General features: G+C 36.1%; 1 protein-coding gene across 1 annotated transcript in view; it reads right to left on the reverse strand.

Moving 5' to 3' along the window:
• Positions 1-14,792, reverse strand: part of R3HDM1 (R3H domain containing 1) — a 95,115-nt gene that overhangs the window by 24,699 nt on the left and 55,624 nt on the right. The window contains exons 19-20 of the mRNA XM_052636283.1: positions 6,090-6,244; positions 2,012-2,163 (exon numbers count right to left, since the gene is read on the reverse strand). Coding sequence (XP_052492243.1) covers positions 2,012-2,163; positions 6,090-6,244 — 307 coding nt within the window. The remainder of the gene's footprint in view (positions 1-2,011; positions 2,164-6,089; positions 6,245-14,792) is intronic.

Here is a 14,792-nt window from a genome sequence, read left to right on the forward strand (position 1 = left end):
AGTAGAAGTGTCAGAAAGATAAATGGCAAACTCTGAACAGTGATCACTTTGGTCAATGAATAGTAACTGCTTTGCATGAAGGGCAATTTCATGAGTGTGCAGTTTTTTTGGCTGCTCTGGGCAGCTTGTGGGATCTTAGTTCCCCTAGTAGGGATTAAACCTGGGTCACATCAGTGGAAGTGCCAAATCCTAACCATTGGACCACCAGGGAATTCCCTTACTCCTATGTGTTTTTAAGTGGTTTAATTTTTAAATCAAAATTATAGAAAATATAATGTTTAGAACATGTGATTCCTAATAGAGTTCACATACTATGTGTTCACTGAAAAATGACCTGAATGAAGACATCAAAATTTAACAGCTATCATCTCTTGAGTGGTGAGGTTGTGGCTGATTTGCTTTTCCATCTTTTTTTACAGCTTGAAATTTTTTATATTTTCAAATTTTCTACAATGACTATGTATTATATGTATAATCAGAAAGATCCAAACAAGTTAAATACAGAAAATGCTCTTTTAATGGACGAAATGCAAGATGTATAAGAAATGTTTTTCTCAATAGAAACTCAGTGAGAGACTGAAAAATGAAAAGATTTTTGCATGAGATATTACCTTTCCTCCCTGCTCTTTAAAGGCATCTATTTAAAAACTATTAATCTAAAATATTAGTTATTATTATCACTAATTTTTGGTGAGTTCACAAGAAATGAAATAGGTATAAGCATTCTTTCCATTTAACATTATTTTTGTCAATATAATTTACTAATTAATTTTTCTGATAAACACATGCTTACAAAAACAGCCGCTATATCCAATGGAGAGAAAATAAGTACTCTGAAAAGGAAAAGTTTTAGCACCAAAGGTAACTTTCTTCTTACATTTTATTTCTCTAGGCTGTGTTAACTTTTCTTTTAATAACAGAAGTAAAATTTCACTAAAAGATGTGGTTCAGATTGAGACTTTGTTACTGTCAATTATTTCAAAGGATGACTGAGGCAAACAAAAACCCAAAAATGCAAAACGAGTCATTTAGGGGAAATAAAATGAATCTAAGACAGTTTCAGAAATAGGACAAAGGGGACACTAGAGGAATACTAGTTTACAAAGATGAGGAAACACAGACTATGCAGATGATAAAAGAACAAAACTTAAAAGTAGATTTTCTTTTCTCATGTTTCATAAAGATTCTGTGAAGCACCTTTTTAACAAAGTTCTGAAAAATAAAGGTGACAGTCTCTTCAAGTTCCCCTCTCTGTATGCTAGCTTTTGAGACTGCAGATCAAAGACAAAAGTATATTCTCCTTTTGAGTTTCAAGATAAAAATGTGAAAATAAATGGTAAAATAGGAAGAAAAAAACCCAACACTCAAATAGAAGCAGTCTGAAGATATTATCTAGCTTGCCACTTTTGCCGATTATAGGAATGAAATTATTAACTTTTTTGAGATTATTTTTTTGTCTACATCATTGACTGAAAGAAGTACTACAATTAGTGGTAAAACTAGTTTCTGTGACTGGTACATGGCTTGCTGAAAGGGACAACACACATGATCTGAATCAGGCTATGTTAAATCCTCATAGTACATGTAATAACACAATCAAATACAAAATTGCCTCAGTGATAACTGATTGAGTTGAAAGCAAAGATAATTCAAATTCTACTTTTCTGCATAAGGAGCTTGCAGAAGAAAATGGATTGCTAAGCAACTGGAGCTAAGGAAGACATTTTTCAGAACAAAGGCTCACTTAGTGTTCTTATAGAAACCTTATAATCTGGTTATATTTTAGTAAAAACATGAGTGTTTGGCTCAGGACTACAGCTTAGAGTTTACTAATGAGCAATGAGAGACGCTGTGACTTTTTTACAAATGTGTAAAACATTACTAGGTTATGGCAACTTGTGTAAGGATGACATGCAAATGCATGAAGTATTCCATATTAAAAAAATTAGCAACAGACCATAATCCTGATAAACAATGAGGAGCTACAAGATTAGGCTTTTTATTCACTCACCTTAAATTATTTTGTTGGCCAGGTGGAATGACGCTATAGTAAACTGGCATTCCTGCTGCAGGCATAGATCCTTGATTAGACTGATTAGGGAACATAACAGGCTGTTGATAAGTGTGATGGGCAATTCCTTGAGAACCTTGAGGCAGTGAAACCTAAAATTTCAAAGACAATTTAAAGGGAAAAAGGTTTTTCAAAACCTTGCAAAGGTCAATGTCTCCAGTCTCCCTGAGCTTTTCAAATATGAGCAGTTAGGAATAAGCTAAAACTGCCATAGGCTGTCTTGATACTTTAGTTATAGCATTACTACTTTATTTTTATATTTTTTAAAGCCAGTTATTGTTTTTGGCTAGCATTTATCAACGGAGAAGGCAATGGTACCCCATTCCAGTACTCTTGCCTGGAAAATCCCATGGACGGAGGAGCCTGGTAGGCTGCAGTCCATGGGGTTGCTGAGGGTCGGACATGACTATGTGACTTCACTTTCACTTTTCACTTTCATGCACTGGAGAAGGAAATGGCAACCCACTCCAGTGTTCTTGCCTGGAGAATCCCAGGGACGGGGGAGCCTGGTGGGCTGCCGTCTATGGGGTCGCACAGAGTTGGACACAACTGAAGCGACTTAGCAGCAGCAGCAGCAGCATTTATCAAAAGTACAGTAGGCTAGGAGTTGTGTTCCAAAGTAGAAGTTATTTAAAAAAAGAAACTGTTTCCAAATACGGATAACCATTTGACATGGAAAGAATAGTAACATTTACCTCAGGTAGAGCTAAGTAAAACTCAGGTAAGAGTACTGGTGAGATACACTGGATCAGGAAGTATGAGGTTCAGAGCTTAAGATATCTAGATGTGATAATGATCTATCAACTTCACTGTACATGTGACACTGGGCAAATAACTTAACTCTTCTGAGGCCCCAGAGTTCATTATCTGCAAAAATGGGATGTCTCTTTCACCTCGGGAGGGCTATTATAATTTCTATTTCCAGGATCTAGTAGAGAAGGTATCTGAGGAACAGCAGATCTTTCAATTTTGTTTTCTACAGTATCTACATAGAAACCATATGAACATAATGGATTCATTTCTCCAGTTTCCACAGTTATGTAAAATAAAACCCACAAAGGCATAAGGGTTTTATAATTTACAAGTGTGCCACATTACAGTGGTTTTGGTCAGTAAAAGCTTGTTTGATGCTGATGTCAACAACAGCAGTGTCAATGACAGTGACAGTAGTTAATGGTGATGACAGTCAAGGTTGACATTATTGAGTACTTACTACCATGTTCAAGTTCTGTTCCAAGAACTTTATGTATATTATTACATCAAGTCTTACTAACAAGCCTTAGAAGGTATTTTTATCATCCCTGTTTTATGGAAGGGGTTAAAACCTTGCTCAATGTTGTACAGCTACCGAGAAGAGAAGTCAGGGTTTGAACCCATGCCCACTGGCTCCAGAGTCGCAGTTCTTCAATCACTTCATGATTCTCTGTATCTGGGCTCTGTGATTTATAAGTTAATGATTAACTTTTAGGTTTTCCCTACAGTCCCTTCAAAATACACAGTAACCTCTGAATTGCTTTCAATTTGGCTCAAAGGCAAAGATACCGTTGCTGGTTTGATTTCACTCAATTTCATATGACAAAATATATTTCAGTCTTTTTGTCTACTGAAGTAGTGTAACATTCTATCATTATTTTTGACTGTATTTAAGTTAGTGTATATGCTAGGTAGATCTAAGAAAAATGACACAGCTCAATCTAGATGATTTAAGCTACAGATTAAATTTTTAACTAGTGGTAAAGAAAACACCTGAAATACCGAAAGAGAGAAAATGGTACTTGAGAAGGTACAGCTGTAGAAAACACTCTACTAAATAGATGATTTTTCAGGCTTATTTTTTATTTAAAAAATTTATTTTAACTTTTTCAGCTGAGCCATGAGGCTTGCAGGATCAGGGGTTAAACCCAGGCTCTTGGCAGTGAAAGTAAGGAGTCCTAGTCACTGAACTGCCATGGAATTCCCTCTGGCTTATTATTTAGATGAGTTTATCACCACCTAGCTTCTTCAACCAAATGTGGTAGGAAAAATGAAGCAGGCTATCATTCATCACTTGTCAGGGCAATATTTCTCACAATCATTCACCCAATGTAAGGATTATGTGAAATATCATGAGAAAATGTACCTTGTACAAAAGTATGCTATAGAAGTTATAATAACTGTCTCAGCTCTGAAACACTTTCAGTATCTAGCTCCATTTTTAAAAACTATAATAACAAGGAGATAATTTATTTTAAACTTATATTTCAAGGTTGATCTTATTTACATAGTGCCTGGGTATCTGACAGATGCTAGCCAGACTAGAGTAGGCAGGGAGCATGAACAGGGTCTTGAGAAGGGAGAGTTCTTGGCTTGGTAGTGATCCTGTCTAATGTCTAGCTACAGAGGAAGTGGGGGATGGGCAGTCTCATGGGCCTCCACTTAAGTAGGGATGGTGGTGGTTTACTCACAAGTTGTGTCCGACTCTTGCGACCACATAGACTGTAGCCCACCAGGCTCCTCTGTCCATGGGATTTTCCAGGCAAGAATATTGGAGTGGATTGCCATTTCCTTCTCCAGGAGATCTTCCTGACCCAGGAATCGAACCCAGGTCTCCTGTATTGCAGGCAGATTCTTTACCAACTGAGTTAAGAGGGAAGCCCCTTAAGCTGGGAGAACCATAGTAAAAAGCAAGGAGGATGTGAGAGAAGATGCAAAATCGGTTCCCATAATGTACCTTCTTTATTCCTTAGTTGCTTTCTATTATCAAAGGGCTTCAAAACTAGACATATTCTTAGTGCTCAAAAAGTCCTTGACGATTTCACATTTTAATTACGATTTTCATTTTCTGGAATTTCACAGAATATGCTACCTCCTTTGCTCACATCCTGCCCTATTTTCAGAATGTCTTAATTAATTTATGCCCATAATTTTCTTTTAACAGCTAATTAAAGGTTTATATCTTTCTCTTCTGTATTAAGTCCCCAACTTATTCATGGCTGTGTTTCGTAATTCCTTCAGTTACTGGTCTGTAGATTATAACCAAGTTGTTGACTTGTCCTTAGATGAAATACATGTACATTTACCTTCCCAACTTGATTATCTTTATGTTGTGGGACTGAATGAAAATAGCCTCTGGATTTCTTAACAGTAGACTCCACTATAGGAAACCGGGAGGCTAAGAAAACAAACTCACTCTCAGGTTATTCCAGAGAGGTGAAGTGAAGTCACTCAGTTGTGTTCGACTCTTTGCGACCCCATGGACTGTAGTCTACCAGGCTCCTCAGTCCATGGGATTTTCCAGGCAAGAATACTGGAGTGGGTTGCTATTTCCTTCTCCAGAGGATCTTCCCGACCCAGGGATCGAACCCAGGTCTCCCTCATTGTAGGCAGACGCTTTATCGTCTGAGCCACCAGGGAAGTCATTCCAGAAAGGTAAAGGAAGATGAAATAAATGTCTGAAAGTGTGACACAGTATGGGCTAAAGAAATCTAACATATTAACGAAACAGTAGGTATTTCTACTTGAGAATTATGAATTAAAATGCATGACATTTTCAATACAAGACATACTATTTCTTTTCTTCATTGAGTGTGTGTGGGGGGGGATATCAATTCCAGATTGGGAAATTGTACATTCTTTATTCAATAAACACTAATTTATAATCTGCTCTATTTCATACACCTACATATACCTTTACTTTTCCCTCCTGTTCCACTCTCTCCTCAAGAGACTTTGTAAGGAGCTGAAGAATAGAATAAGATATTTGCTCATATATGTAGGTAGTTGGAAACACAAACAGAGCCAGAAAAATTCACTGCACAATATTAATATGGTTCAGATATTTTTCAAAAAATTAATGAAGTGAATGAATAATGCAATAAAATGAGGATAGAACAAAATTGTAACAATTAATAAAACTCTTTTAAGACTATAAAGTTACATATTACAGAAGCCTTTCCCCACATTAAACAGAGAAGAAAGTAGCCCACATTTTATTTATTGAAAATCACCCCTAGCCAGTGCAGGTAGAGTGGCCACGTACCTGATATGATGGCACTGAAGGATAGGGGATGACCACTCCTTGAATCTGATTTCCAATGCCATTGGGCTGGCCACCAACGAGGCTCTGGCTCTGGGGTTGCTGCACTCCAACTATCCCTTGGTAGTTTTGCTGCTGGTTGGGTATAACTTGATAACCTGTAATGGCACAGTGAGTTAAATCCTGCTTTGAATTTATTTCACTAGCAGTATGTTTTTGTATTTTAAGCAAGTTCTAAAATGACAGAATTTGTTTAAACAGCAAATCTCAAAAGCCCTCTATTATGACAGGCAACATTTAAAAGGTTTACTATGTAGGTAATCCAAGTCAGTCAGCACTTCCCTACCCCAAAACATTCAAATAAAATTTGTATTCAAAGATTTCCTTTGCACTTGAGGAAATTTATAGGGCCAAAGACTTGGTTTACACAGACAATTACTATTTGGCATATATTACAATTTGATATTTAAAATAATTTTCTGTGGACCAGGTCTATCTACATAATTTGGGGGGCCCAGTGTAAAAGCAAAATGCAGGACCTCTGGTTAAAAAATGGAGAGTTTTGAGGTGGTATTGGCAGAACTAATCCTTTTGAAGACTGGAAATAATGGAAGGTGGGATGACTTTTATAGAAAAGCTGTATGTTTGAAAATTCAGACTAAGATATGAATCCTTATATTAGGAATGTCTCCAGGGCACAAGGAAAAATGGAATTATCTAGCAACATTTAAGATTATCTCCTTATTATTAAGGTTACTTAACAAAGAAACTGATCATTAGAGAGGTTAAGCAATCTGCCTGAAATTCATAAATCAAACACCAAAGGGACAGTTTTTCCTAAACTTGAGACACTGCTGATAACTTTACTAAGTTAAGAGTATAAATATACTTTTATTAAGTGAATTTATTAGTTATTTAAATGACTCCACAATAAGGTTTGAGTAATGAATATGAATTTCATGTGTTTCTTGACCCTAAAACGATGTCCTTAAGTAAATTAATTAGCTCAAGACATATATAAATTACTAGAAACTACCACAAATTCTTTTTTCTTTATAAAAAAAGAAACCAGATTAAAGAAAACAACCAACCTCCAGCCAGGGAATCTAAAAAGGTTTTACAAAGATAAACCAAATGATGGCATTGCCTGTACAAACTTCTACAACTAAAGGTAAGCTAAATGATTTCTCTAATACCATAGATCTATTTTTCTATCTTATAAATACCAGTTTTTATTTCTATCCTCATTAATTCCTAAAACAGGAATGGCAAAGATCCCATTTCAGGTATTGATTTTGACAATGATATCAGCGTACTTGCCTGAAGTCTTAATGATTCTTCTCAATGACTAAAATAATTGAATAAATTTAGCATCACCCTTTTCTAAAGACATGAATACAAAACATATTTGGTAACTAAGCAACATATTAACAACAAAGTAAAAATACAATCAATCCTTTAATAATGAATGGTTTTATAAAATGGTGCTATTTCTCTGGCAACAGTGCTTTATGCCATGTTTCAAATGACTTCTCACCAGTCAACCTTTCCCAAAAAATGTATATCATCGTCTTTATAGGTAATAAAGTGACTATAAACATGCTATTTCCTAAACATCTCTCCCTGTGAAATTCCTATTAATATTCAAATTTGCAGGCAAGTCAACTTTCTTGCTCCTTAGTCTAACACCTGACATCCAACTCTACTTTCAGTTTATGAAATGACAATCATTTCAAATTCATACTCTCCAAGCCCAAATACCATTAAGACATACACAGACACATTTCCACTCCTAGGAAAATAAAGGGCAGGAATGGAAAAGCGATGTGAAGACCCCTTCTTGTCATGGAAATGTCACCTCTGAACACCCACACAGCATCTATTGCAGTGTCATAATTTAGGCATAGCTCTTTATACACTGGGAAAGTAACTTCTTACAATGGACTTGTCAGAATCACAGTCCACTAAATTAAAAAGAAAAATCTCAACACCTAGCAGAATTCACTGTAACATAATTTGACTTAAATTGTCACGTCTCCTAAGAAACTCAAATGTTTTTCATAATGTTTTTTTATTTTATTCAAAATATATTCAGAGTTATAGGTTGCCTCGAAGGAAAACTTTGGGAAAAAAAGCCAATTTATGTGCAAATGTGGTTCTGATTTCCTTTATCTAAATACGTCAGTATTTGGAGATTCACTATTTGCTTCCTGCCTGCAATTCCCTCTTATGAAAAAAAAATCTGATATAGAAAGCTTCAATCAGTAGCTCCAGATACCATGACACCATGGTCTAATGTAGGGGGGCTTGGAATTTGCACTAATAAATTTCCAGTGGTATTTTTATTCTTTAATGCAACCTTATCTCCACTAATATTCATGCCTATGAATGGATATATTTATCTGCACACAAACATCTCATTTTGAAAATGTGCCAACATAAAATCCAAAACATCTGATTCCAGCACCTCATTTGTTACAGAGGGTAGTATAAGGATTCTGTGAGCTCAAGATGAGCCTGGAGGGTGATAGAAGGTAAGTAAAACACAGTCCCTATATTTGAAATTGGGCATTCTCAGCCCTGATACCATATCAGAATAGCAGAATACGTAGGGTATTATGAAATTAAGAGGGAGAAATCAATCCTGGCTGATATCAACAGAGGTACTAACATTTGAGCCTGGACTTAAAGACAAAAGTGGAAGATGGAGGTAGAATATTGGTAGAGAATCAAAGATTTTACAAGTAGAAGAGCAGTGAGAACCATTAAGAAGTTCCAGATTTTAAAGACTGTGAAAGTAGAAAAATAACTAATATTACTACTTCATTCAGAGGTAGCATAAATAAACTGGGAACATGTTCTTAACTAACAGAGGAACTATTAAAAATAAGAATGCCAAACACTTAAAAAGAAAACATTTTCCCAAGAAGCTCTCCTATTAATCTTCCCATAATTTTGTTTATTGCCTTAATCCATATTTCTTAAAACTTGACAGGTAATATAAAATTGTTCCTATTAACTGTTCTCTCATGGCTTGTGTATACCTTAAAAACAACAATACTGAAATGGTGTGCTTTCTAAGGGTAGGGTTACCCACCCTGTTAAAGGGAAAAAAAAACACCCCAAATATCCATACCAACTATTAAGCAAATAAGCCAAGGAACCGGCCACTCATTTATATTTACCAAATAAATAGTGAGAAAAATATATTCTTAACAGAATAGAATCAAAATAATATATGTTTCTATATTCCAATACTTTGGCCACCTGATGCAAAGACCTGACTCATTTGAAAAGACCCCGATGCTGGGAAAGATTGAAGGCAGAAGGGGATGACAGAGGATGAGATGGTTGGATGGCATCACCAATTCAATGGACATGAGTGTGAGTTAACTCCAGGAGTTGGTGATGGACAGGGAGGCCTGGTGTGCTGCAGTCCATGGGGTGGCAAAGAGTCGGACACAATTGAGTGACTGAACTGATGTTTCTATACAAAACCAGGAGCTCCCTATGTGCTGACAGGCTCACTGTTCACGTTTAGTGAATGGCTTTTGACAGCAAAAGTTGCACTTAAGTTTTATGGTAACATGTCTATAGTAAGGTTAAACATACTTGCATTCTCATTAAAATAAAACTTGATCCCATTAACAGAAATTAACCTCAGTCCAGAATTCATGAATTACTCATTAAGTCTTTCCTTAAAAAACGCATAGCCACCTCAGTGTGTACTTGATAAGGAAAAACAGAACTGTTTTAGCTCGTATCTAACATATAAAGCTTGAAATGAAGGTTTAATTTAAACAATGCTGCGGGGAATGAAGGGACATTAAAAATACCCTTGAAAAAGGTTTATTTGACTAAAAAATATGTTTTCATCAAAGAAAATTTGGAAAATACAACAAAGGGAAAAAACCAGGGTGGAAAAACCATTTTTTTAAAACAATAACTTGCAGATAATATTATTTACATGTTGTATTTATGGCTAGCCTTGTTTTTTCTGCATAGACAGCAACATACATTCCCACTTCCAATATTTATAGAAATGGGCCATACGACACATTGTTTCAAAACCTTTTCCAAGGCAATGTTTCCACAGCTAAACAACAGGGATTTTACAAAGCTATGTGGGAAGGAAGTATTTAAGGAGATTTTCTTAGAACATATTTAGACCTACCTCAAGTTAGTAAGTCAGACACGACTGAGAGACTTCACTTTCACTTTTTACTTTCATGCACCGGAGAAGGAAATGGCAACCCACTCCAGTGTTCTTGCCTGGAGAATCCCAGGGACGGGGGAGCCTGGTGGGCTGCTGTCTATGGGGTCGCACAGAGTCGGAAATGACTTAGCAGCAGCAGCAGCAGCAGCAAGTTAATAATCAAAGGATGAGAAAAAGACTCTGAACTCTCCATTGCCTTTTAGGAAGAAGGCACGTATCACGAAGTGAACAAGACGAAAAGACTAAGTATTTCAGAACAATAATCAGCTTTTGGTTTCCATTGTGGAATCCAGCCCAAACACAAAGCCCAAACACCCATGTGTTTTCATTTAGAATACTAAATAATTATCATTTATTTGATAGCACAAGGTACAACTAGTAGCTAATATTTACATGACATTTATTAGGTTTTAGGTACTACTCTAAGCACGTTCATGTGTGAACTTTTTCCATGCTCCCAATCTTCAATCTTATGAAATCTTCAGTTCAGTTCACTGCTCAGTTGTGTCCGACTCTGCGACCCCATGGACTGCAGCATGCCACGGTTCCTTGTCCATCACCAACTCCCAGAGCTTAATCAAACTCATGTCCATAGAACTGGTGATGCAATCCAACCATCTCATCCTCTGTTGTTCCCTTCTTCTGCCTTCAATCTATTTCTTACTATCCCCATTTTTCAGATGAAAAAACAAAAGCATAGAGAAGCTCACACTTTGCGTAAGGTTAACAGCTGTTAGGTGTTGCAGCTGGATTTGCACATAGTAGCCTGATGGTAATCTTTACTTTTCTCAGGGACAGATGTTGACACAGACAGAGTATTATAGTAATACTGCTCCAGCAGAACATGAAATGCCTGACCTTCCACTGTCTGAGCATTTTGGCTAATGAAGATTTTTACTACTGTTTCACATACCTGAGTCTCAACAGCAATTTAATTATAGGAAAACAAATAGTTATTGTACATGGTCAATATTTGTGAGTATTAAATATTACCAAAAACGTGAATCACAATGAAAGGCTATTAAGCAGTTAGTCTAGATTGTAGGTAAAAGAACTTATGGCTAAAAACAAGGCTAAAGGTCGCAGAGTTTATTCAATCAGTCCATAATGTCCCCTCTCTCCTTCACTTGTTTTGCCCACTACTCCCAAGATGCATGGGTTGTGCCCTCTAACTGCAAGGTTACACTTCTTTGTCTCAGTATAATATGATTTCACATGGACATAAAGCAACTGGGAAGGGGAAAAAGAGGCTCAAATGGGGTCATATTTCAGCTTCTATGTCCCCTGGTCTGTGCCTCTCAGCATTTTATGTCAATCTCCAATGTTCCTCTGGATTTCAGCCTTGCTATTTTGCTTCAAAGGCTGCCTTTGCTCAAGATGTATACTCTACTGCCACATTCCAGATGAATACACAGATTTCTCTAGCAGAATTTTCATAAATTTGGCTCCTCCCTCCACAATGTTGAGTTCCTGCGCCAAGAAGTGAGCTTTTACTCAGTGGGGCAATGCCAGCTTTAACCTGGACACCATGTATATAAGGGGGCATGTCCTGTAACAGGGGTGAAGGCTTGAAGTTCCTGTTAAGGAATGGCTCTTTTCTACATACTGAATAAGTTTTACATTACTTTTATATTAGAGGAGGGGAAATCCACCAGGTGTGAACCATAGTGAACAGAAAGCTACCAGGACCTTAGAAATCTTTCTAGCTTAAAAAGAAGAAGAAGAAAAAGCATTATTTAGCATTTGGTACATTGCATGGCTGGTATCCTAGGAAGGAAATTCTACAACATTAAGAAAGGTGCCTGAATGACTTTTTCCAGAAGTCATGATTAAGTGTTTGACCGTTCATTCCAATACTTACACAGTCTAGTAACTAGTTAAAAAAAGTATGCAATTTTAGAGTATACTCTCTAAAGAACATGATATTAAATGCTACAAAAAGATTATTAGACTTTTTCGAATGACATAAGACCATGGGATATATGTTGGTTAAAGCTACTATAATCACAAGTAAAATTAGAAATATTCAGTCAGAAAGCACTAAAACAAGGAAGAAAGAAACGCCCATCATTCTACTATTAAAGGTAAGAACCTTAGTATTGTTTATGCAAGACAAAACCACAATAGTGTATTAGCAACATTAAGAACCATGTAATAACAGACATGCCTCACTTTATTCACACCTGCTTAATAAAATTTACATCTTAAAGAAGTGTTGTTTTAAACCTGTGTTTAAACATTCAGGTTTCACAGCATCACTGTTACAGAGTGGCATTTATTAGAGAAGTGGCACTGTGGTTCAAGTTCATTATCTAATTCAGGCCAAAGGAGGGGAGGGACATAGCTCTGATATGTTCAAAAGTATAGTTTGAAGACTGTCAAATATGAGGAAAAAAAAAAATCCAATGATCTGGAAAAGAGGGAGAAGGGTGAAGATTAGTAAGGGTAAAGTAGACTCTTGAGAATGAAAAGTATTGCTATGTTTTAAAAATACTACAAGAGTATTTCCAGTATTCTGAGGCTCAATACATCCCTAATTTGGTTACTACCTAAATTATTCTTTTGTCAATAAAGTGTTTCAGTACATCTAATTTAAAAAAATCCTCCCTGTGACAAATATGGATTTAAACTGGGTGTATGAGGAAAATAGAATGTCTCTTGTAGAAACTTCTGAATATTGTAAGGAAAGCATCTATTTTGTAAAGCAAGCAATGCCACTATATGTGATATCAAACAACAGAATAAAACACCCAGATTTCAGTGTAAGTGTTATTTAACACTGACATTCTCCTTTGTTAAAAGATTGCAGTTTTGCAATATTATCCCATTTCTTCCAGCACTTTCAGAGGAAACCACAATCAATTCTGCAAGCTGAGAGAACTAGGACAATACAAATTGATGGCTCAGGCACTTCCCCGGGGGGCTCCAAAGAATATTCTATTTTTAACTCTCTTTCACTTCAGCAGGGAAAAGAGCAAGAAGCAAACACGGTGCTCAGCAGAAAAGTATTGCACAGGCTTTAACAGGCTAGTTTTATTTTATATAGGTGACCTGAACGATCATTTGTGCTAAAGGAAAGCAATCTTAATAATATGGATTAGACATAATCAGAAAGATAAGAAACTGAAGAAGTGCTTAGTCAGAATAGTCATAAATATAAGGTTATTTCATTTAACGGTATTTTAAATTTTTTCAAGACTGAATTTGCACAGCAGAAGCACTGCTCTCAGGGTAGATTTTTTTCTTTCCCGGGTGAGCCATTTTGCCAACTCTAAATTTAATTGTAACCAGGTATCTACAAGATAATTTATGAAAACCATTTCCAAATCATCAAAATCTCAAGTTTATAATCTGATCTGTATTATGTCTGTGGCATTATTTTAGTGAGCAGGCAAATTCAACCAAGGATAAGTCTGTTAGGTGAATGTGGAAGAATACACATTAACCTAACACCAGCACACAATTGCTGTTCTTTATCTATCACCCTCTGCTCCCCTACTCCTGTGCCTTAAATTAACAAAATTACAAACATAAAATATTAATCTAATAAAAACAGGTTCATACAGGTTATAGGTCAAAGCTATTTAAATGACAGTCCTATGGAAGAGGGTATACAACTCAAGGAAATCTATGGGTACTTACCAGATACGTTTGGCTCCAGTGGCGGCAGGTTAATGAAGAAGGGAAAAGGGAAATATGTGGATTTGTAGGTAATATACAATGTTTGAGTCTGTGCTGGTCACGCAATACTAAGAAATGCTTACAGAATCAATGATAAAACAAGGGTAGCCAGGACTACCACCTAGTAATATAAACACAAAATTCCTATTACTCAAGTCAATAGTTGTCAGTAAATGACTTGGAGCTAGAGTCCCTACTTGACATAACTTATATGTTATTAAGTATCACCCCTCCTCTGCTTATCCAATAGGATCCTTTCTTCCTTGCCTGTCTTTCATATCCTGGTTACTTTTAAATTTGTGCCCTGCAAAGCTGCCATTATTCTTGGTCATCTTAACAAATGTTTATCCTGTGGTTGTGGTCAACAGGACCCTACTGTAGCCTGCTGCTTGGAAAGCTAAGATTACAGGTATAATGCATTGATAACCTTTGAATTCACCAGAGGTTGCAAAACTAAAATGATATTTAGCCTTATGGAGTCATTTTTGCTTCCCACATGCATACAATATCACAGTTTGGAAAAAAAATTAAATTATATCCCTTCAAATACCTTCAAATGCTTTTATGTGTCTTAAGTCCATTTAATGGCATGCGTAATAACATTCCTAAAAAGCTATTTAGTAATAGGGGAAAAGATGTATTTGACTTTCGCTAATGAATCCGGCATGCTTAGGACATTAAACTTTTAAGAAAAGCTCCAATCAAAAGCAATCTGCCATTCAATTCTTCTTTGGAAAATAAATTAAAGCAACAGCTTTCATGAATTTTTAAAAGGTAAATTATATTAAGCCAAGGTTGTCATTTAAATT

Source organism: Budorcas taxicolor, chromosome 2, assembly GCF_023091745.1.
Source record: "Budorcas taxicolor isolate Tak-1 chromosome 2, Takin1.1, whole genome shotgun sequence".
NCBI classification, from domain to species: domain Eukaryota; kingdom Metazoa; phylum Chordata; class Mammalia; order Artiodactyla; family Bovidae; genus Budorcas; species Budorcas taxicolor.